Consider the following 22,817-nt stretch of genomic DNA (forward strand, 5'->3'; position numbering starts at 1 on the left):
TGCCCTCTATCCAGCAAGAGTTGTCTGCTTTCAACTCTAACTAGATTTTCAAGGTCTTTTTTTTTTTTTAATGCTCTTTTTTTCCACATGGAGAGGTTTAATGAGAAGAAGAGGAGAGGAAAGGAAAGGAGGCTGGCCACAGGCATGTGGAGGGAAGGGGGGTGGATAGAGAGAAGGGACAGGGAAGAAGGCAAGAGAAGTGAAGAACAAAGAGAACAAGAGCTTTTTAAAATAATTTTTGAGACTTATCTATGAGTGTTTTGCTCATATGTATGTCTATGTATCATGTGTGTGTCTGGTGCTTGTCCGGGTGATATGGGGGCATCAGATCCTCTGGCACTAGGGTTATGGATGGTTGTGAGCCACCATGAAGGTGCTGGGAATTGAACTTGGGTCTTCTGGAAGAAGCACATGTGCTCTTAACAGCTGAGCCATCTCTTCAGCCCAATTTTCTAACTCTTAACTTCTTATGACGTTATAAGGGTTCAAGTGTCTCCAGACAGCTTAGAGTGGTCCTTACCCTTTTCTAGGTATGGTAAGAATTTAAAGTACAACCCACGGCTACTTTCATGACTATCACATGTATTTATTACTTTTAAAGATACTTTTTTTCCCTAGCAAATTTCTGATAGCTGTACTAAATCAAGAGTCATTGGTGTCGTTGCTTACTAATTACCTTCTGCTGTTATGGTTTAAGTCTAAATTGTTCCCTAGAGACTGATGTCTTTGAACACTTGGTCCCCAGCCAGTCACAGTATTCGGGAGGTTGCAGAACCGTATGATGAAGTACCTATCTTATGGAAATAGGACACTGGGAGTAGGTTCATGGGGTGTATTATCCCTGGCATGAATTCTGCTTCTCAGCTGGCCAATAGAAGTAGCTTCCCCATGCTTCTAACCATTGAATTCCTCCTGCTGTTTTCCCTGCCAAGGTCTACTGAAGTCTCCCAAACTGTGAGTCATGACAAACCCTTCTTTCCCCATTTCTGTCACATATTTTGTCACAGTAATAGGAAAAGTGGCTAGTGTGGGCATACTGATTACACTTTTGCTTCTGCTAATTGCTTCTATTTCTCAACTAAAAGGAGCTGAATTCATTTTCAGAATTCTTAGGATTCTGATCCAACCTTTTTGCTTGAACATGTGTTTGATAATTGAGTTTGAAATGGTTCCAATATTTTCGACCCCTTCTCTTTCAGTGATGGCTGACATAACATTCTTTTTCAAATGGCAAATAAAATTAATTTATAGATCTTAGCCCATCTTCACAACTCAGAGGTGAGACTCCATGACTCCTTTGAAGTTACAAGAATAAAATACTTCAAAGACGCTAATTTCCTGAATTCTACAGTGGGAGTGTTGAGTAACTCCTGTGTAAAGAGACAGAGTAAAGGTGCAGAACTTGTTTACTTTCATCAAGAAACCAGAACAAAAGACAGTTTTGAGTATGAACATGAGACTTAAAGACTGGAGAACACAATTTTCTATTTTAGGCCAAAGTTTTAGTAATTTTTAGATTCAAGTTTGAAATAATAGATTTTTTACTTTAAGAGGACTAAGTCTTAATATGGCTGAGTCTTTTAGGTGATAACTGTGACGTGCCTTTGATCCAAATGGTACGAGTCAATTATCTGCCCTAGGTGTAGACATGTCTTGTGCTGTGCAGTATCTCCAGATTAGATGATAGGTAATGTCTGGAGGAAAATCCTTGTCCAGTGGGTGAGAAAAGATGCATCTTTACAGAAGAACCATTTGGGTGGTAGAAGATGAGTCAAGTTTTAGCATGTGGAACTGCAGGGCAGGAGGAATGAATGAATGCATCCCAGGGACAGAGAACAGGTGATCTGAAGGCAAAGTGTCAGAAAAACCTCTGGGTCTATTATAATGACCAGGGAGTTACTCCATGAAATGACAGTAAAGTAACACAACAACAAGAGGAGAAATGGGTGGATAGTTTTAATCAAAGAAAAAATTTGGACTTATTTAAATCACTATCTTGAAACTCTCTAGACAAAGCTAGCATCTAGGAAGGCACATGGTCACGCTCTACAGAAGGATTTATGGCAGAGAATTTACCTCAGCACTAAGTTGTACTTTATCCCTGCAAAAGGTTTTTAGGGTTGTGTTAAAGTCACCCTGAAATGCTTACGGTTTGTTACAACCACAGCCCACTGGAAATTTTAATTTTATAAACGGAAACGCCTTTGCATCTTCCACTCTCATCCTCTCCAAAGCCTGGGGTCTTGACTGTGATGGTCATTACTTTCTGTGTACATGAGGTGTATCTGTGTATGTTGAATGTGCATACCCATGCTCACACATGCAGAGGCCAGAGACAAATGTCAGGGGTGCTCTATCACTTTCTGCCTTATCATCTTGAGACAGGGTCTCTGGCTGAAGTAAAATCTCATTTCAGCTGTGCTGACTGGCCAGAGAGCTCAGAATCTGCTTGTCTCCACCTACCATTGTTGAGCTTACAGATAGATGCAGTTCTCTCTCTCTCTCTGATGAGGCTGCTGGGACTTGAACTTACGACCTCAAGCTTATATAGCTCTTTTACTCACTCTGTTAGCTCCTCAGCCCATTTGACTATAGTTTTGTAATGAATGAATAAAAAAATGTTTGATTTACAGACATTATTAATTATTCACTGTGAGGCATGGCAGTCTTCCTACACCAGAATGAAGAAATTCTTCACCCTTTCCCAAAGCTTCAAAGTCTTAAATGTCCTGGAATTGTCCATTTCATATAAAACAAATAACTTTCTAGAGTCTGCAGTTCCAGCCTTAAATCAGTGAGTGAAAAAACGATAGTAGTTGTACGTGGATGATCCTCGACCCATGAGTTAGTTATATGGACTGCACAAAGCAGACTCTGTGGGTTGTGAAAAAACAAAAGAACATAAAGTTGGGAGAGGGTAAGGAATGGTTCTGAGAGAAGTGAAGGGTAAATATGATGTTTGTCTGTCTGTCTTTCTCCCTCCCTCTCCTCCCTCTCCGTGTGTGTGTGTGTGTGTGTGTGTGTGTGTGTGTGTGTGTGTACATTCTCAAAGAATTAGTACTTTTAAAATGCAGTAGAAGAAAAATGTTACAGCAAAGTATTATCTATGAAGATTTGGGGGCAGATCTCTATTATCTATTCTATTCAAATATTCTGTGGCATTCATAAATCTTTTTCCTTACAACAAATACTACTGCAGGTCCCAAGAAGCTGTGGTGAGAAGTGGCGAGTGAGTATGTGTAGTTGGGAGTCTGGCAATGAGCAGCCTCCTTCTCTGGATGTAGGTTTCTAAAATATGGTATTGTTGAAGTTTCCTGCTGTGAAGCTACTGTACAGAGGACACACACACAGACCATCTTTGTCTATATTTTATACAAATACAACAGTAGTTTGTGAATACATTTTAAGTACATGATATACATGATAAGCCACTTGATTTCCCAATATCACAGAATAGCAATTTAAAAGGCAATAAAAATATACAAAATTAAGTCTGGAATGCAGATTTTTTTTCATTTCTATTTGACTCAAAACTTTACCATTAAAACATTTTTTAGAGTACACTAGTCCAAACACTTTTTCATTAGCTAAAAAAAAATATTTCAGCAGTCAGCTTATGTTCAGGCATGATGCAATCCATTTCTCTAATGGATTCCCAGTTTTTGTTAAATTCAAAGGGCTGTTAGTAACTTATAGCATGTTCTTCACTCCACACCCTATGTCAAGCTCACTTTCCATTCTGAGTTACAGTCACCTTGTGGACAAAAGCTGGGTTTGTTCTGGTAACATTTGCACATCCAAGATCTCCTTTTGCAAGCGCACATGAGTACACTGTGGTGGTGTAAAAGTTTGTTAATGACAATTTAAGTCACAGTATAAAAATATATTGTACACCTTTACACCTATAGAGTCCTTTTCCTATGGGTAAAAAAATACAAGTGAATGAGACAGAAGTTTGTAGCACCATGAAGAGTTGTATCCCAAGTGACAGTAGCAGCATGATCCCATAGAACGTTGAAGGAGGGCTTCTGAGAAGACAGACATTCATTCTGGTTCATCTGTACCACTGAAGCTTATACAATGAAGTGTCTTATACATCAGTAATAATCCTGTGTCATCTATAGAGATAGATAACTTATCAAAAGACACTGCCTTCCATCTCCAGGGGCTGCTAACATTGTAGAAAGGCTTATTGGTGATCCGTGCCTGCTATGAAGGCTGATGGCATTAGCTTGCTTAATCTCAGAGGAGTGCTCTGTGGGTACAATACAATTTAAGGTATTTACGGAGGCTTACACAATCAAGCTATGTTGTGTGGTAGACCCGGCTGCTGACATCATGAGTAAAACGAGACAAATTCACCAACGAACTCATTTGTCAGGAAAAAAAACCAGCCTGCCTTCATGAAGGGCGAATATTCAACACTGCAAAGATCTCCTTCAATGTCACATGGATCGCAGTAGGCTAGAAGCAACTTGGGTGAACTGGTATCTTTTAACTTACTTATGGACTGGGAAGACAGTGTGCTTTGAGATACGTAAACCTTGTAAAAAAATAAACCATTGTAAAACCTTATGAAAGGACACACACTGATTCTGTGCAATATAGCAAATCGATAGGAAAACACTGTAAAAATGTACCTGTTTAAAATACCATCTACTATTCTTTGTACACAAAGCATTATATATCAAAGGCCTACGGATATATCGTCTAATGGCACTTGAAATGAATATAATAAGTCTTAAAAATAAAAGGCATAACATATAGGAAAGTTTCTGTAGAAATTTAGGTTCATTTTGAAAGTGCTATATCTTGTAGTATGTGAAGTATAGAGGTTGACCAAGCTCTATTTTTTTTTAATTGGCCTATATGTGTACTGCTCACTAGATGAATGATCCTGAAATATGTACTCTATAACATTCATTATTAGCTTAATAAAGCAATCAGCTCTGGCTCATGTTTCAGTCAGTATATGGTTTCAAAAAACCGTCACTGTCCAAATTAACACAATATATCACTATATTCCACAAATGACTAGAAAAATAAAGCGCAAGCGACACATAGGCAAACACACACAGCTTGAAAGAAACGCCAACTGAAATTAAAAAGGGAAAAAAGCTGCACACAGACTGGTGCATGATCTGCCAAGGCAACTTACATTTTAGAAACCTCAACAAGTAACGGGATTTTAAACGGAAGCTTAAGAGACATTAACTACAGAGGTGGTATTTATTGGTAAATATCAATGGACTATATTGCTCACAGTGCCAGACCTTTCCTGAAAAGGCGCTCACACTCCTGAAGCTGCACACACATGTGTGGAAGTCAAAATGAACGGGGCCCAGCATCTTGTCTGAGGTCCAAACTCTACACTACACTGTTTAGTTAATGTTAACCCCTTTTCTTTTAAGCTAAGGCACTATCAGAAATCCCGAGGACCATGGAGAATGAGAAGGGCACTAGCAAGGCCTATTGCTAAGCAGTCCTACTTCAGACAGAACGAGTGACAGTATTTTCCATGGGGTAGGGGTTGCCAATTCTGTGTTGCGTTCCTGTTAAAACATTGTGCAATGAAAATAAAAAAGCTGACTGATTTTTAATATAAAATCTATCAAAAAAGGGTTTAGTGACCACTGCAGTCAATAAAGCGAAAAGAATTTGCTTATTTCCCTCTTACTTTGAAATGTCATTCAAGTCTGTGGGGGCAGCAACAGGCAAAGAGGTGTACATACAAAGGAAAGTAAGACTCTACGTTTTAACACTGGTACCCTGGAAGATGTGTATTAGAGTTCTGCGCTGGGCAAGAATTAGGATAAAAATATATTTATTATATATATATATATACATACATATATATATATATATACACACACACACATATATGGCGCCATTCCCATTGCGAAATGCTTTATTTCATATATCCTGGTACTCCCTTTTTTCAATTAGCAGTGAAATATATACAGCCTACGAAGGCCAACGTCTCAGGTCATAAATGTGACTTCTTAAGTAATTTTTAGATAGAATAAACTAGTGCTTTCATATGTGGTGTCTGTGAACTCTACATAATAATAGGTTTTTTTATTTACTTGTGCTCTGTCACCAAATGTCCTCTCCTTTTAAAAGTGGTGATTAAAGCAATATTGAACACTAATCATCCAACTAGAACATTAGGGTACGTGATCGGTTTCATAGAAACTAAGGAAGCGGTCATGCGAAGAGCCCACTTTCTGAGTGAGTGCGCTCCCACCCTCAGCTCAGGAGCAGCTTGAAGAGTTAAAATGTATTTCCTTATTAACGTATATAATTTTAATGCCTTTGGAACACTTTCTTTAATAAAATGTATTTTTCACAATAAAATTTAAATACATACGTATAAAAACTACTGCTCTAGGGTTAGAACCAGGAGCTTGAGCCCTCTAGGGAGCAGCTCTGATTCTATGAAGTGCACTAGGCGTGTGTATGACATATAGTGAAAGCCCCATTCACAGGACAGTTTACACTTCTCAATTTAGACTACTCCCAGGCATTGTAAATAATGCATCATAGTCAGTAATCTGTTTATGCTTAGAGTGATGGGTAAACAATACAATATGCAGTGATAACTGGCCCTTACACAAGGGAAGAAGCTTCCCCAGCCAGGGCTAACGAGTGCTCAGAGATTAAAAAATAGTTTCTTCCTTTTTTTTTTTTTTAAAGAGATATATACTCTTCTATAAAACTCCCTGCCCCAACAGAAGGGGTCCAGAATAAGGTGTTAACAAGTGCTTAGTAAGTCTCGTAGGTTGATGCCACAAATAACCCTTAGGAAGATATACGCGGAGCTACCGATGACATTCTTGGTGGCTGTCTGACAAGAGGAAGCCCATTGCTACCTTGCTCAGTGAGCACCACATCCTTGGTGCATTCGTATTCATTTGGTGTTTGCTTTATTTTCCTCTGTTTCCTCTATAAATTCAACTTATTTCTAACATTCCTCCTGTCTCCTGGAGATGTGTAAAAGTGGGCTCTTAACAACTTTTGGTGGTGTAAAACTGTGGAACTCGTCAAGTTGCTTTTTGATGTGTTTAATTTTTAAGTTCTCCATCCAAACACGGCAGGGAAAGATGTATATGCACTGAGCAAGGGCGCACGGGCAAGACTGCTGTTTTAGAAGTGATGCGATAGGAGTCCAGTTCTCAGTTCTGGCAACAGTGGACATTCTCTAGACAAGTGCTGGGGTTTGGCTGTACGTTTTACATCCATCTTCCTGGTGAGGAGTCTATCACCCCGACGATTCAGGCAGCCAGCCACTCTGGGCTTCATATATTTACTGTCTATTGTCCCACAATGGTTCTAAGACTCTGCACTAACTGGACCAACATGCAAAGTAAGAATGCTGGTATTGTGAAGCCATCCTGGGGTATGAAAGGTGAAGGGCATACAACAGAACACTTCTACACTGATCCTGAAGACTCCGAGGCCACACACTGTTAACGGAAAGATGGTTGAAATGTGGCAAATCAGCCTGAGGGCTAGTTCTAACACAGAACACCCCGTAACATCTCTAGGTTTCTATTAAATAGATACTGAAACTTCTTATTTTAGCCAGACAATAGCAGTCTTCAAAATATATTGATCTCAAATGATGGTGTATTTAGGAAACCACTATACTCTCCCCAAACTGGATTCTTAACTCATTTAAAACACACTTGATTATGAATCCATTTAGTGGCTAGTAAAGAAATGTGAAACACTTCAGTTCTTCACACACATTTCATAGAAGATTTACATTGTACTGCACATTTGCAAAAAAAAAAAAGTCCAATGCCCATTGCTATTAGACAAAAGTGAGAATGTTAAGGTCTAACAGTAATTTGAACACAGGACTTGTAAAATTTAGTGATAATAATGGCGCTCCTCTATGAAATAAAACTCCGAGACTATGACAACTGGCAGGAAATCAGGAGAAACAGCAAACGTAGTTAAACACGAACCATTTCAAAGCTTATCAAAGAGGCTAATTCCTATTTACTGGCTTCATAAAACCTGATATTATACAAAAGGAGAAGTTTCTGTGTTGTGTTAAAGTAGGCACTAGAATATAAATGGTCTTTGCAGGCGGGGCTGCACAAGCACCTCCGGTGAATCCCTCGGCCCAGACCCTACTGAAAGGCCTGGTGGAAACGGGGCAGGGTAGTGCTTGAGCTTAGGCTGCTGGTGAAAGCTGCTGACAGTGAGTGCAGAGAGCCAAGGCCCACTGTGTTCGCAGGATCCTGAAGATCCTGTGTTTGTGTGGGCAGCTGAGAAACAGAAGAATGCGCCTCGTCCTGGGAATAGCTCATCCCAAGGCTTCCCACGGAGAGCGGATTGTAAGGAGGACCATTTAATGGTATGAAATTGAACAACTGAGAGAAATCCAATGCTGGTGTGTTCAGGGGGTCACTGATAGAGATAGAGCTCTTTGACAGGGAGAGGTCCCCAGCACCATCGTCTGGGGAGCCACTCTGAGGCTCTAACCCTAACTTAGACGATGATGCTTGAGAATCCTGGGATGAAGATGGTGCGCCACCTTGTAACTCCATCAGATAACTCTCGATTTCCCCCTTTAAGGGCTGTTCTTTCTCGGGAATAGAGATTGCGTATGAGGTAGAACTGAACGGGCATTTGAAAGCAAGATGATGAGAGGGGTGAACAGTGTCCATATCTATGGGGCACGTCATTCCCAAAGGTAAAGTTGTTATCATTTGGTGAGTAGACCCAGAGCTCTGCATGGACTGAAATGGAGTGTTATAGAGGTTTAACTGCAAAGTGTTGGTGAATGGCTTTGACAAGAGTTCGCTGGAAGGCAAGGACATGACCGGCAGGAGCTCATCTTTTATAGGCACAGACATGTTGCAGGTGAATGGGTCCAGGAAATCGACTGGTTCAGTTTTGACCTTCAGAAGCTCTTGATTGTGACTCTTCTTCATGTGTCGAGTGAGGTGATCCTTTCGTCCAAATCTCTGTGCACAGTACTGACAGAGGAAGTCCTTTCTTCCCGTGTGCACCACCATGTGTCTCCGAACATCCTTCCGGGTGTAGAACCTGCGCTCGCAGTGCTCACACTGGTGCTTTTTCTCTTTCACGCCCCCAGAGGACTTGCCTGCGTGAGATTTCAGGTGCTCTAGGAGCACACCTGTGCTCTCAAAAGTCTGCAAACACACCTTGCAGGTGAGGTCGCCACTGGTGGCAGCGTGCAAGGCCAAGTGTCGCTTAAACCCAAGCTTGGTGTTGTAGCTCTTGCCACACTCTTCGCATTTAAAAGTCTCTTTGTTGGGGTCGTGTGTATGGAGGTGGTTCTTCAGATGGTCTTTCCGGTGAAACATTTTCTCACAATAATTACACTTGTGGGTTTTCTCAGGAGAGTGAGTAGCCATGTGCCTTTAAACATAGATATATTCTGTGAGTGATTATCTTAGCAGAAAGGTATGTATTCACTTTTAAAATGGCCAGATAGTCTACTAATGCTAAGACACAGCTCTCTCAATAAAGGATCTACCTAACTAACACACACCACAGGATAGTTAATACACTGCAAAACTTGAGCCATCTAATCGCCACTTTAGTGTTGACTGGTTTTTAGCTCTCATTACAAAAGTAAGCAAGCAAGACTGAACATACTCTTGTACTGTCCACATCCTTTCCATGTAGAAATTTTCTCTCCATAAATGGAAATTCTACTCTCATTAAGCAATTTACTTAAAAAAAATTCAAAGACACTAACACAAATGTATGTGATTTAAAATAGTGCAAGCTAGCCAATATCTATCTACTTAACATTCCCTCTCTGCAAATCAGCTGAGAAATGTGTATTCTGATATACATACACTTACAATGGCTTCAGATGGCCAACACAAGAGAAAGGATAATCTGAAAGACAAATAGAGTGTAGTACCTTTGTAATTTGTACTTAGAAACAAAGGCCTTGGTGCAGTCTTGGTGTGTGCACTTGTAGGGCCTCTCTCCCGTGTGAGAGAAGGAGTGAACCTTTAATTTCTCAACACTGTTAAAGGCCTTGTCACACAGTTGGCAAGGAAAGTTTTTTCTTGGTTTGCTTTCACCACGCTTACGTTTCCCTGAAGGGGCTTTCTGGGTATCTCTTACTTCTGACAAATCACCAGGAATGACAGTGGCCATCGCAGCCTAAACCAGGCCTTCTCGTTGGACACCTGGGAACTGCCCAACTCCACTAAGTGATTTAGCTTTAGGTGGCTTCTCAAGTTTCATGTGGTCGTAAAAGAAAGCAAAAAGGGACTGGAAAAAAAAATAAGAAACAACTAGTTTGTAACTAAACTCAATTTTTAAAAAATTACTTGCTTTGTGATGCTTTTGAATTAAAAAAAGAAACCATAAAATGGATTCAGCTGGTCCAATGTAATATCTGTAGGTTTCTTGGTATTTTCCAAAACAAATATAAATGCATTGCTCAGAATGAACAGTTTATACATACCCCGAAATTCCACCTGACAAACGCTGTACTTAGGCACAACAGAACTGAATTCAGCAACTCTCAAAGCATTGTTCCAAAGGTGGCACCAGAAACTTCAGTTTTCATCAGGAATTAGAAAACATATCTTCCGGTTGAACACCCACTTCAATCTGTGCACGTCATTCTGTGCACATGGGTCACATGAACTACAGGCACTTAGAGCACTTGACATTTTGCAAACACTGAGTCTGTGGAAGAAGCTGAAGCCCAGATGCTAGAGGGTTCACTGCCCTGAGTGAGACCTGACCCTTTAAACCAGCACTATGACGCTCTAAGGGCCTCTGATCAAGAGCAGAATGACATATTTTCATAACAGATATTCTTGAAATGGTAAAACCTTTGCATGGCATGAGGCGAAAGATGAGGATCCTTGTCATTTGTGGAGGTCGGTCAGTTTCCCTCAGCTGCCTTTACGTCAGAGAGATTATTCTTACTAGGTGCTCTAAAGTTGAAAAGCCAGAGCCATTAGGCCGCTTCAAGAGAAGGGATCGCTTTGACATGCCTGAACCCAAGTGTGGCACGGCTGTGGAGCACCTGTTCTAGGATACAACCTCCCAGAGGTATTCCGGGTTGGCCAAAGGTGTGTCAGAATTTTAATTCATGATTAATGCTGTGACAAAGAATGAAATGTGCATATTGTATAAGGAAGGGTTTATTGTAAAAATGAAATAATTAAAACTAAATAGACACCCCCACAGGTAAGAAATAGTAACTATAATTGACTCTATTTCCCAGACTAGGAAAATCAACTCCTTGAAGATTCTACTGCTGTCTAAATTAAATCAGTGGTTCTCAACCTTCCTAACGCTGTGACTCTTTAATACAGTTCCGCATATATGGTGGTCCCCCAACAATAAAATTATTTTCCTTGCTACTTAGGAACTCTAATTTTGCTACTGTTATGAATCATGGTGTAAATATTTGACATGTGACTCCGGTGGAGGTCTTGACCCACAGGTTGAGAACCACTGAGTTATGTTTCTGAAGGTAATTTAGAGGAGTTTTTCCAATAGATCACAGAAATGTTAGCACACATAATCTCTTTTAAAAGGATCCGACTAAAAAATAGAGTTAAATGTCTTATCAATTAATGAGTCCAAGGAAGAAGCTGAGGCCCAGATACCAGAGGGCAGAAGGGAAGAATCCGCCATTTTATATGTATTTTAAAGAAAAGAACCAACTTCTTTATCTTGCCTATATACTGGTGTTAGATTGACACATGCCTTTACACAATTAGATCTGTTACACTTACTTTTACAACTTGAATTAAAAATTTTCAGGAATTCTAAATACCTACATTTGGTAACATTTAATTGTGTTACATCTTTTTGTACTTTAGCACAGCAGCTGTCCCTAAGCAAACAAAACAACGGTAAGCCACTATTTTGATTAAAGCAGTACAGCATTCAGGTAAGGTGAAGACATACAGTTTCTTCTCTGGAAGACAGATGCAGGCCTTTGCACTGTTCTAAATATCAGCAAGTTCCTCTTGCAGTTTACAAATGATATGATGCAACCAGTATCGCAGCATTCGTTCAGGTGTTAGCTGATGCCACAGCACTGATGCAGCTGCTAGCTCTTACATCACAGCACTGATGCAGCTGCTAGCTCTTACATCATAGCACTGATGCAGCTGCTAGCTCTTACATCACAGCACTGATGCAGCTGCTAGCTCTTACGTCACAGCACTGATGCAGCTGCTAGCTCTTACGTCACAGCACTGATGCAGCTGTTAGCTCTTACATCATAGCACTGATGCAGCTGTTAGCTCTTACATCACAGCACTGATGCAGCTGCTAGCTCTTACGTCACAGCACTGATGCAGCTGTTAGCTCTTACATCACAGCATGATGCAGCTGTTAGCTCTTACATCACAGCACTGATGCAGCTGCTAGCTCTTACGTCACAGCACTGATGCAGCTGCTAGCTCTTACATCACAGCATGATGCAGCTGCTAGCTCTTACATCATAGCACTGATGCAGCTGTTAGCTCTTACATCACAGCACTGATGCAGCTGCTAGCTCTTATGTCACAGCACTGATGCAGCTGTTAGCTCTTACATCACAGCATGATGCAGCTGTTAGCTCTTACATCACAGCACTGATGCAGCTGCTAGCTCTTACGTCACAGCACTGATGCAGCTGTTAGCTCTTACATCATAGCACTGATGCAGCTGCTAGCTCTTACATCACAGCACTGATGCAGCTGCTAGCTCTTACATCACAGCACTGATGCAGCTGCTAGCTCTTACGTCACAGCACTGATGCAGTTGTTAGCTCTGATGTCACAGCACTGATGCAGTTGTTAGCTATGATGTCATAGTACTGATGCTGCTGTTAGCTTTGATATTTATCACAGCAGTGATACAGCTGTTAGCTATTATGTCACAGCCATGATACAGGTCTTAGCTATGATGTCATAGTACTAATACAGTTATTAGCTATGATGTCACAGCACTGATGCAGTTATCTATGACATCATAGTACTGATGCCATTGTTAGTTATGATCTCACAGTACTGATGGGGTAGTTAGCTCTGATGTCACAGCACTGATGCAGTTGTTAGCTATGATGTCACAGCACTGATGAAGTTGTTAGCTCTGATGTCACAGTACTGATGCAGTTGTTAGCTATGATGTCACAGCACTTATGCTGCCGTTAGCTATGTCACAGCACTGATGCAGTTGTTAGCTCTGATGTCACAGTACTGATGCAGTAGTTAGCTCTGATGTCACAGCACTGATGCAGTTGTTAGCTATGGTATCACAGCACTGATGCAGTAGTTAGCTCTGATGTCACAGCACTGATGCTGCTGTTAGCTCTGATGTCACAGCACTGATGCAGTAGTTAGCTACGGCGTCACAGCACTGATGCAGCAGTTAGCTCTGATCTCACAGCACTGATGCTGCTGTTAGCTATGATGTCACAGTACTGATGCAGTAGTTGGCTCTGATGTCACAGCACTGATGCCATTGTTAGTTATGATCTCACAGCACTGATGCAGTTGTTAGCTATGGTGTCACAGCACTGATGCTGCTGTTAGCTATGGTGTCACAGCACTGATGCTGCTGTTAGCTATGATATCACAGCACTGATGCTGCTGTTAGCTATGATATCACAGCACTGATGCTGCTGTTAGCTATGATATCACAGCACTGATGCTGCTGTTAGCTATGATATCACAGCACTGATGCTGCTGTTAGCTATGATATCACAGCACTGATGCTGCTGTTAGCTATGGCTGTGGGTTTTCTGAAGCTCACCTTTTCCTGTTATGAGCTTATTAAAGAGAGAGATGCTTTGTGTCCCTCCTATTTAGGGGTAAACAGCCACTCTTCAGACAAGTAATGACAGTAATTCAGTGCAGAGCTTTAATTTTCATTGTGATTTCCTCACTTGATGCTTATTTAGATTGTGCACAAGTCAATCATTTTCCAATTGCCAAATCAAAAGGGAATGCAAGGTGTCTAATAAGTAGGCTTGAAAACTGGTGATAATCACCACTGTAACAACATAGTTGTGATGTTGAGAATTCCAGAAGACAAAAGCAACTTTAATGTGACTACTCCCCGCCAAAATACTAAAAGGGCACCATGAAACAACATACACGCTTTTGATCACATTAACTTGGTGATATTCAATATAATATAGCAAATGGATTGTATCTGGATGTACAGACTGAGCAATGAGGAATTGCACTGATACCAAATATTACACTTTTCTAAGACCAGCTGAAAGTTTTCATGGCTGATAATGCTTTTATACTTTAATCCATTACAAAATTCAAGTTACGTATCATAGGTACATTTACAATTTTAGGATCAATATAATGTTGTGAACTTAATGTCTAATAAAAATTATATTTGTAACATGTTTATCAACAAATACTTTAAAGGCACATGCATAGAAAAAGTGATTTTTATTCAATACATACCTGATTAGTGATGGAAAAAAGCCTCAGACTTTGATCTTAGCCAGTCCCATTAACTCTTCGTGGAAGAGAGCAGAATCCATCCCTTCCCATTTTGGCCAATCTACAAAGAGGTTAAAAAAAAAAAAAGAAGAAGAAGAGGAATGGACCACAATGTAAATGAAACTCGAGGGCAGATGCAGGAAGAAAGCGTGAGCAAACTGCAATTTCATAGCGCATGCTCACATTCCACATTGCTGGTGAGTCGTGCATTAATTCCCACCAATTGCTTGTTTTGATTAGTTGAAAGCACACTTTACATGACCAAATAAATTCGCAGATAAAAAGAAAAGTAGTATTACCTAGAAAAAAATGTCAATTTGTGATGCTGAATGGCTCCCCACTTGTTAATAAAAAAGAAATCTAAGCAAGAGTTACGGACTGTAAACAAAACAGATAAAAATTCATTGAGCTTAATAGAACTCAGTTTCCTCCTGATTACAGTACTGCCACCCACACTGCCACAGTTGTGACTGGGGCTTCTTAGAACCCCCCTTACGCTACTTGCAGATCTGCCAACTTAAACTAAAGAATGGCTAAGGATGGCTGGAACGGAGCAACCACTCTGCTGTCATGCGAGGGAAGTTAAGTACAGGTCTGCTGCAGGAGGCAGGTATCAGGGAAACGGCAATGTTTGTTGACTGAGACCACTGTTGAGAAATCTTAAAGATAGCTTTAAGGTGCTTCTTAGTAGCAAGGTCCTTAGCAGACTGACAGCACACATATAAACTATGTTAATGTTCACAAAGGAAAGAAAAGGCAAGAATAACAATGATGTAAAGTCAAAAAGACCTACAATTATTACAAAGAATACAAGGCAAACAGTAGTTAGTAACCTGTGATTATTTTAATTAATTATTCAGAAGTATTAATTTGAAAAACTTGAGAGAAATAATATAAATCAAATACTTAGAAATCAGTAACAAAAGGATATGTCAATGACAGAGTAGGTTAAAGAACTTCTAATATTGTGTAACAATCTAACAGTATTTCCTTAAATAAAATTCTTTCAGAATTTGATGATAGGTAAGGATGATATGCAACAAAAATATTTAAGAGAGGACATTCAAGCATCATTACAAAATTACTGAGTGTATATCAGAAACCAGTATATTCTTATGGTTTAAAAGAAAAATAAAATTTTAGATAAAACAGACACCTTTAAAAGTTCAAGCAAAAGCCCCATTTTTATACAGCACAGGACATGCATAAGTGGAAGAACATCAAAATTGCAAAATAGCAAAATTGGCTTTGTAAATACTTACTTGCCCAGGACATACACTGAATGTTTGATATGGTAATTATAAATATGAAAGATCACTTTATATACTGTTATCTGGATAATGCAAATACTTCATAGAGGGTTTTCATATTCATCTCACCCCTGCAGTCAGTGACCCAAGAGAGCTCTATCTGTCGTCACTGATCCTGAACTATGTGATGGCATCTGTGTGGTCAAAATGAGACTTCGGTCTTAGACTCCCACTTCACTTATGTTGTATTATAATCTATGACAAGGGCAGATTAGCAAACCAACCTGTGTGTGGATAAATGTTGTCACTACACTTAAAGAATCAGAAGACGGTTCTGTGTTATTTTTCTATGAGAACTTCCAAATAAAATCTCCAAAAAGAAAGAATTAAAAAAGTCTGAAAGACAATTTGCAAGGTAAATTTTTAAATAATTTAATTAAGCATTAAAATAATTAGCAATTCTGAGTGGATGATTTGAGCAGAATTAAATCTAACACTAAACTGACAGGCAAATAATAAATTTGTGTATTCATAAAATTCTATCTATGCTTATTTGTACGGTGACATTTTATAACAGCAATGCTTTGGCAACTAAGTATTTCAAACAATGCATAAATGAAGGTGTCTACAGTCTTATAGTCAGATACTGGATATCTTATAGTCAGAAATAAAATTGTAAATAAAGCGATCACATTAAATTACTTTATCTTAAAATATAACTCCTAAATTATGATTAATTTCTCTAAATTTTTATCTTACTTTGAATTTTTTATTGGTTGTGAAATAATTTCAAAGAACTGGTCATTTTCCCCAAGACACAGGATGTCAAGAGTTGATTAGAATTATTTTTTGACAGAATAAACATAAACGTTAAATACAGTTTATATTCCTATAACCCTAGATAAATGTTAACCGAAGTTATCTGTGTACTCTCTTTCATGTGCTCAAGGCAGCGGTGGGGGAAGAAATCTCATTACTGCTCTAAAACGTCTAAAGGGGTAAAATCCTTAATTTATGTTTTTCGTTTCTGGTTAATTGATCAAAGACTGATCATACGAGTGATGGGCATTCTGCCTTGCCTTTGTCTGAGAAACTGTGAAGGAAGGCAGAGACTACAGACACCCCTCTACACTGCTCCACAGTGAAGTGTTTCAGAATACTATACCCCAGCTGCCGCTGGGATCTAAGCAGACACCGCCTCTACCCCATTCCAAAGGTGATTCTGCATCCAATAGAAAGGAGTGGGAGAAGAGGGAAGGGCGTACGCTTGGACATAAAGGTTCATCTTCTTATGCTGACTCTTACTCTCGGGGAAACAGTGGTTCATGGAGGAAAATAACAAGCAAATACATTGCACGTCAGAGGGTCCATTGAAACCAACTTCTATGAGGTGTCAGCCAAAGGTTGGGTGTACAGTGAAACAGGGCTTTTATTTTGGTTTTTGCTTTTAATTGGATGTCTCAGGTTCTGAGAGTTGCACTGTCAACAGTTATGAGTTTTGAACAATACTTACCGGCATTAATAGTTTTTTCACTTTTAAAAGTCAGATTTTGCTAAGAGCAAATGTTATCAATCACCAAGGCTTTGCTTTTCCTTATACTAATTATAACATACCATTAGTTCACAATTCAGAAAAATATCAACAAGTGCTTAAAACATTTCCATCAGGGTAGATCACAGAAGGAAGCTTAGCAGTGGTAACGTTTTTTAATGTATGAGACACTAATAGAATCTTGAAGACTACCTAGGAGATGAACTAGATTACACAGCTAACTACAACTTTGAAGGAGACGCACCACCATATTAAGAACATTGCTTTAAAACATCATTGATCCTAACTCGGACATTCTCATCAGTTAGCTCCCATTCTATAGAGTTGCTTGCTAATGAAGAAAAAATTAACTATCTTGAATTTACAAAAACCTAAGAAAGGGTAATGGGGTATGTTCGAAATGCATTCAATACATATATTAGACTGTCAAAAAATTAAAAACAAATGCCAAAATCAAGCAAACAAAAAAAAAGACCTTCAGAGAATGAGCAGTCAACTGTAGGCAGCTCAGGGCAGGCTCAGGCCAGTTTTAGTCACTGCTGTTTCCCATAAATGACAGTAAAGTAACTGTTGAATGAACAAGAAAGATTAAAACAGAGTAAGTGCTTACCACTAACATAATGACCTATAAGCTTACTCATCACGGTAGCAGACAGAAGACAATACACATTCGAGTAAGATAAATACTAGCACTTATAGTAACTTAAAAGCTATGCAAAATAGCCACTTTGCTAGCATGCTCTGACTGACGGTATTTTTACAGAATTAATTGGCATGAGTAGACGGCATCAATTCATCTCCACTCTTAACAAAAATTCTTAGAGTGAAAACATGCCTGGTACCTGCGTGGGCTGAAGCAGGAAAGATGGTGAGACTCCTGGGTGGAGTTAGCGAGATCAACAGAGAACAGAGGAGCAGAAAGCCCACTGGAAAGCAGGATGTGTACTTAACTCACCTGAATTATGGGTCCTCAAGAACTCAGTCCTGAGACTAGAGCAAGACCACAGTATTTACTTTCCTACGTTAGACATACTTAATCAGTAAACTTGAGGATGCCTTTTTCTACATTTGATTTTTTGTATTAGTTTTTGAAGAATATAGTTCTAGGATAATCTTTTTCAACTTTACCACAAAACTAGCCCTAATTATGTCTAGAAGCATCTTATACTTAAAGTGGATCAGAACCTTAAGAAATGTGAAGGAAATAGCTCATCCTTTCTGTTTTTGAAGGACAGGTAGGGAAATGTCAAGAGATTTCAAAGTTGGCACTGCAAAATTCTCAGAAACTCTCCCCACTCTTCGGTGGTCACATTCTGGTCACACATGTTCTAGACGGCCCGCATAGAATGCTGGCCACCCAAGAACATGGACAAAGCAAACAAATGAGATTTTCCTACTCAAATCCTCCCTTTGGTGATTTATATTACAGAGTAAAAAGGCTAGTGAGGTAGAGGATTAGTGAGCTGTAACTCAGGAGACAGCATTTATGCCGTATGTGTACGAGAGACACTCCATGAAAACTAAGGCGCACGGAGTATACTAGGCATCACTCTCTCCATGTAGGGAAATCAGTCCTTGCAAACAGGAAGCAAAAGAGGAGCTGTGAGAGGGGAGGTGAGAGCAGCAAGCAGCAGGAGTGGATAACTGTGTCTGTAACAGTATAGAGTGAGAATGTCTCATCAACACAAGTAACTCTCTTTACAGAATGTTCTGAGCTTCTAAACATGCACAAAACATTTCCATGTTTACCATGTAGCTACATCAGAAAGGAGGAAGCCCGCAAGACACATTCTCAACTTGTAATGAGCTCACTGTTACTGCCATAGGCTGAGTGAGTTGCTGGGGTACCACAAGGGCTTCTGACACCAACTACTGTAACATACTGAAGCCCTTAAACATTTAGGGTATGCCTCCTAGAATGAGTAATTACTGCACAATTCAAATCACAGAAACAAAATCCAGGCTTCATATGTGAACTCTCAGGCAGTCACATCGAATCTGTGGGTAAGTTCAGAAAAAGGTAGAGAGCGGATGGAATGTGAGAAAGGGTTAAGTATCATCTTAGTTAAACATGTTCGTGTGGAAATCAGTGTTAAGCTATCGTAAAGCAGTGTGCACCCATACATGCAGTCTGTGTGGTGTGAGGAGGTAGGAACACTGCCAGGGAGCATGGTGATGCTCAAGGAACATGAAATGCACGGACAGAGTCCAGGACTCAGGAAAACTCAGCTCTGCAACTGCCACAGCCTGTCACTCTGTGCTACACTGTGGCTGTCAAGGATGAAGTCACACCTAGAAACAAGACTTCTTTTTATTACCACATCACTGAGGTAAACAGATTAGTTCTGAGCAACATCATCAAGGGACATGACAGTTGTATTCCCTAACCAATCCATTTGAAAACCATCTTTCAGTGATTGAATCCTTTACCCCAAATCATTGTTGTCCTGCCATGTAGCAGTAATCTGATAAATTTTGTCTGTCTGTCTGTCTGTCTGTCTGTCTGCCTATCTATCTGCCTGCCTATCTATCTATCTATCTATCTATCTATCTATCTATCTATCCATCCATCCATCCATCCATCCATCCATCCATCCATCCAGGGGTTCTCTGTGTAATATCCCTGGCTGTCCTGGAATTCAAGTTGTAGACCAGGCTGGCCTTGAGCTCACAGAGATCCATCTGCCTGCCTCTGCCTTCTGAGTGCTGGGATTATAGATGTGTGACACTACATCTGCTTTCCACTGATAAATACTTATTGAGAAAAACTGTAGTAGGGTTTCAGGAATCAAAGCAATCAGGGGAAATATGTTGTGAGCTCTGGAAATCCCAATGGGTTGTAAAGCAAGATTAGAAAAAAGCCCAGCACAGTTAAATAGTTACTGTGCTTTCACAGAGGGGTAGGAACTGGGATGATGCCCAATATAGCCACCTGATGGCTATGCTCCTTCCACATCCTATGAAGCAGCCCTGACTAGGCATCGTGAAGGCAAGGGATTCAGACACATGCTACTCAAACTAAACAGGCTTGAAAATTAACTGGTGGGCTTTCCAGGTGTTCTGTCCTAGTAACCCCGTAAGCACATGAATTCAGATTGTGGGGGGAAAATCTACAAAGCAAAATTCCAAATCCCTTACAGAGAACATGTTTTATATAAGATTAAGATATGAGGATGACACTGACAGTATTGGAGTAAAAAATTAACTGATTACAATTCAAGGAGATGAAAAAAGGTAAAATTTGTAGAAACAGAGCACAGTTCAAAAAAGTTAGTATTTTTCCTTTTTCCAGCTACTAAAGATAGCTTCATACTAATTGTATTCAGTGGCCTAAAATGGCAAATAATTCTAAAAGGAGGCCACAACATAGGGAGGCAGTCCTGGGGCGAACTGGAATTGGGGAGTGTAGGTAGATGTGATACATTGTGTACATGTATAGGAGTTAGAGGAGTGTGGTTAGACGTGATACATTGTGTACATGTATAGGAATGTAGGTAGACATGATACATTGTGTACATGTATAGGAGTGTAGGTAGATATGATACATTGTGTACATGTATGAAATTTTGAAAACCCTAAAAAGCCCCTATAATTTAAAAATACTTCATTAATACAAAAATACTTCATTTAAAAGATAACTCATGGGCTGGAGAGATGGTTCAGTGGTTAAGAGCACTGACTAGTTTTTCAGAGGTCCTGAGTTCAATTTCCAGCAACCACATGGTGGCTCACAACCATCTGCAATGGGACCTGATATCCTCTTCTGGTGTGTCTGAAGACAGCTACAGTGTACTCATATAAACAAACAAACAAAGAAATGAATCTTAAAAATAGATAATCCATAGAACTAAAATAATCATTAGCAATTTTATGAAAAATATTTGTTGTATATAGGTGGCTAAAATTTTATGCTAACTTGATTTTACTCTTTATAGAATGTACTTATTAAGACTAATTTGTGTTCCTTTAATTTAATTGTTAAGCTTTCTTCATGTTTCTAAGGTCCTGTTTAGATCTCAGCCCAAGGCCTAGTTTCCTGAGGGTTGGGGCTGACCACCATAGATGACCAGGTTAGGGGTTTGAGTCTGCTGAGTAACCACTTTTGCTGTTTCCAGTCTCCTTACCCTAGAATATGGAGTCCTGGTCTCTAAATTCCAGCCTTGTGCTGGAGGTTGCACTGACAGACTTACCTGGCTCAAATCCACGTGTGCTTGGGTTTCCAAATATCACTAAACCTTGATTCTGTGCCACTGAGTTATAACTACCATTGGAACTCTAGGTGCTTTTGTGTGTCCTCTTTCCAGCAAAGGTTGGAAGTTGCTCTGGTCACACTGGGCTCTGTACTCTGGGTACAGACCTCGATCTGACCACAGTTAAGATCCTCTCAGCACATGAACACAGTGGTTCCATGGGGTAGTTTACCATTCAGTGATATTCAGAAGATCAAGAGCTTGTGAGCTCATCTGTGGTCTCCAAGAGGAGGAAAAAACCCAAACTTTATTGAAGCTTTCTATTCTGAAGGAAGACGGTTGTTCTTGGCTGATTACAGAGCATAGATTTTACCGACATCTTGTAAACCAGTGCACACTGGCAAGCCCGAAGAGCCTAGCTGGCATGCTTATTATGTGGCATGCTTTTCAAAGTTTTTACTATTGTAGTGCACATAAGTATGGATATGGAATAACTGATCACTTTGAAAATCATGCCATATAATGATAAAAACCACCTACCTGAGACCCTGCTGCAAACTCTAGTTAGGCCACCTTATTAATAGATCATTACAGACTGAAGCATTCTGGGTGCCCAATACCACCAAGGCAGCACTGAGAGGCAACCTAGAAAGAAAAGAAGAATTAGTTTGAAATTCTCAAAGTCAGGATCAATCTGGTTAATGATTATTATTATCATATCAACCAGATTACTTTTCATTCACTAGCACTTATTGCTTGTACTTTATTATAGAGTGGATCAATCTTAAATCCTGTTAGAAGCAAATGTAAAACAAAATATTTATATTAGAAAGTGAAAAGTAAACAAATGATTATTTACAACTTATATATTTTCCTTTGAAATATCACATTTATCTACATTATTTGTATTTAAGTCAGCTATTCTTATGTTTGCTGGTATTTTTCAAGTTGATCATTTACTTCCTTTTTATATATTCTAAACACATCCAGTCTTCTCCAGAACATTTTTGAAAAGGTCTCCTGTCATCTCGTTCTTGTTCTGAGCAAAGACTAAGGAAAAATTGTGCCCCGTGAGTGAGTGACCTCAGAAAGAGTGCAAGGTGGAGGCGAAGCAGGGACACAACTCTTCCTTCAGCTCATCCCAGGAGTATTGTGTATCTTATGTGAGTTCTTTGGGCCAGATCCACCATCAACAATATAGGAAGAAAACCAAAATGTGTCCTGAAGTACACCATGTATGCCGTTAGCCTTGGTATCCCATGGCTACAATTTATGAAGGACCTCTAGGAGCATAATCAGGACAGAAAAGGGAAGCCCCAAGTTCTACATAGAAAATCATCTGCTT

At 39.7% G+C, this 22,817-nt stretch overlaps 1 protein-coding gene across 8 annotated transcripts in view; it reads right to left on the bottom strand.

Annotated features, from left to right (window-relative positions):
- Positions 1 to 3,355: 3,355 nt before the first annotated feature.
- Plag1 (PLAG1 zinc finger) overlaps positions 3,356 to 22,817 on the bottom strand; it is a 54,676-nt gene continuing 35,214 nt past the window's right edge. For 2 of the 8 annotated variants that reach the window (XM_008763525.4, XM_063287275.1), the window contains 4 exons: positions 22,013 to 22,117; positions 14,442 to 14,541; positions 9,914 to 10,272; positions 3,356 to 9,399 (listed from right to left, as the gene is read on the bottom strand). In XM_008763525.4, coding sequence (XP_008761747.1) covers positions 8,142 to 9,399; positions 9,914 to 10,155 — 1,500 coding nt within the window. In that variant the 5' untranslated portion in view covers positions 10,156 to 10,272; positions 14,442 to 14,541; positions 22,013 to 22,117 and the 3' untranslated portion in view covers positions 3,356 to 8,141. Of the gene's footprint in view, positions 9,400 to 9,913; positions 10,273 to 14,441; positions 22,118 to 22,817 lie in introns of those variants that run through there. The other 6 variants (XM_063287277.1, XM_063287274.1, NM_001008316.2 and 3 more) reach the window with 6 other exon arrangements.

This window comes from Rattus norvegicus, chromosome 5 (genome assembly GCF_036323735.1).
Source record: "Rattus norvegicus strain BN/NHsdMcwi chromosome 5, GRCr8, whole genome shotgun sequence".
Taxonomy (NCBI): Eukaryota; Metazoa; Chordata; class Mammalia; order Rodentia; family Muridae; genus Rattus; species Rattus norvegicus.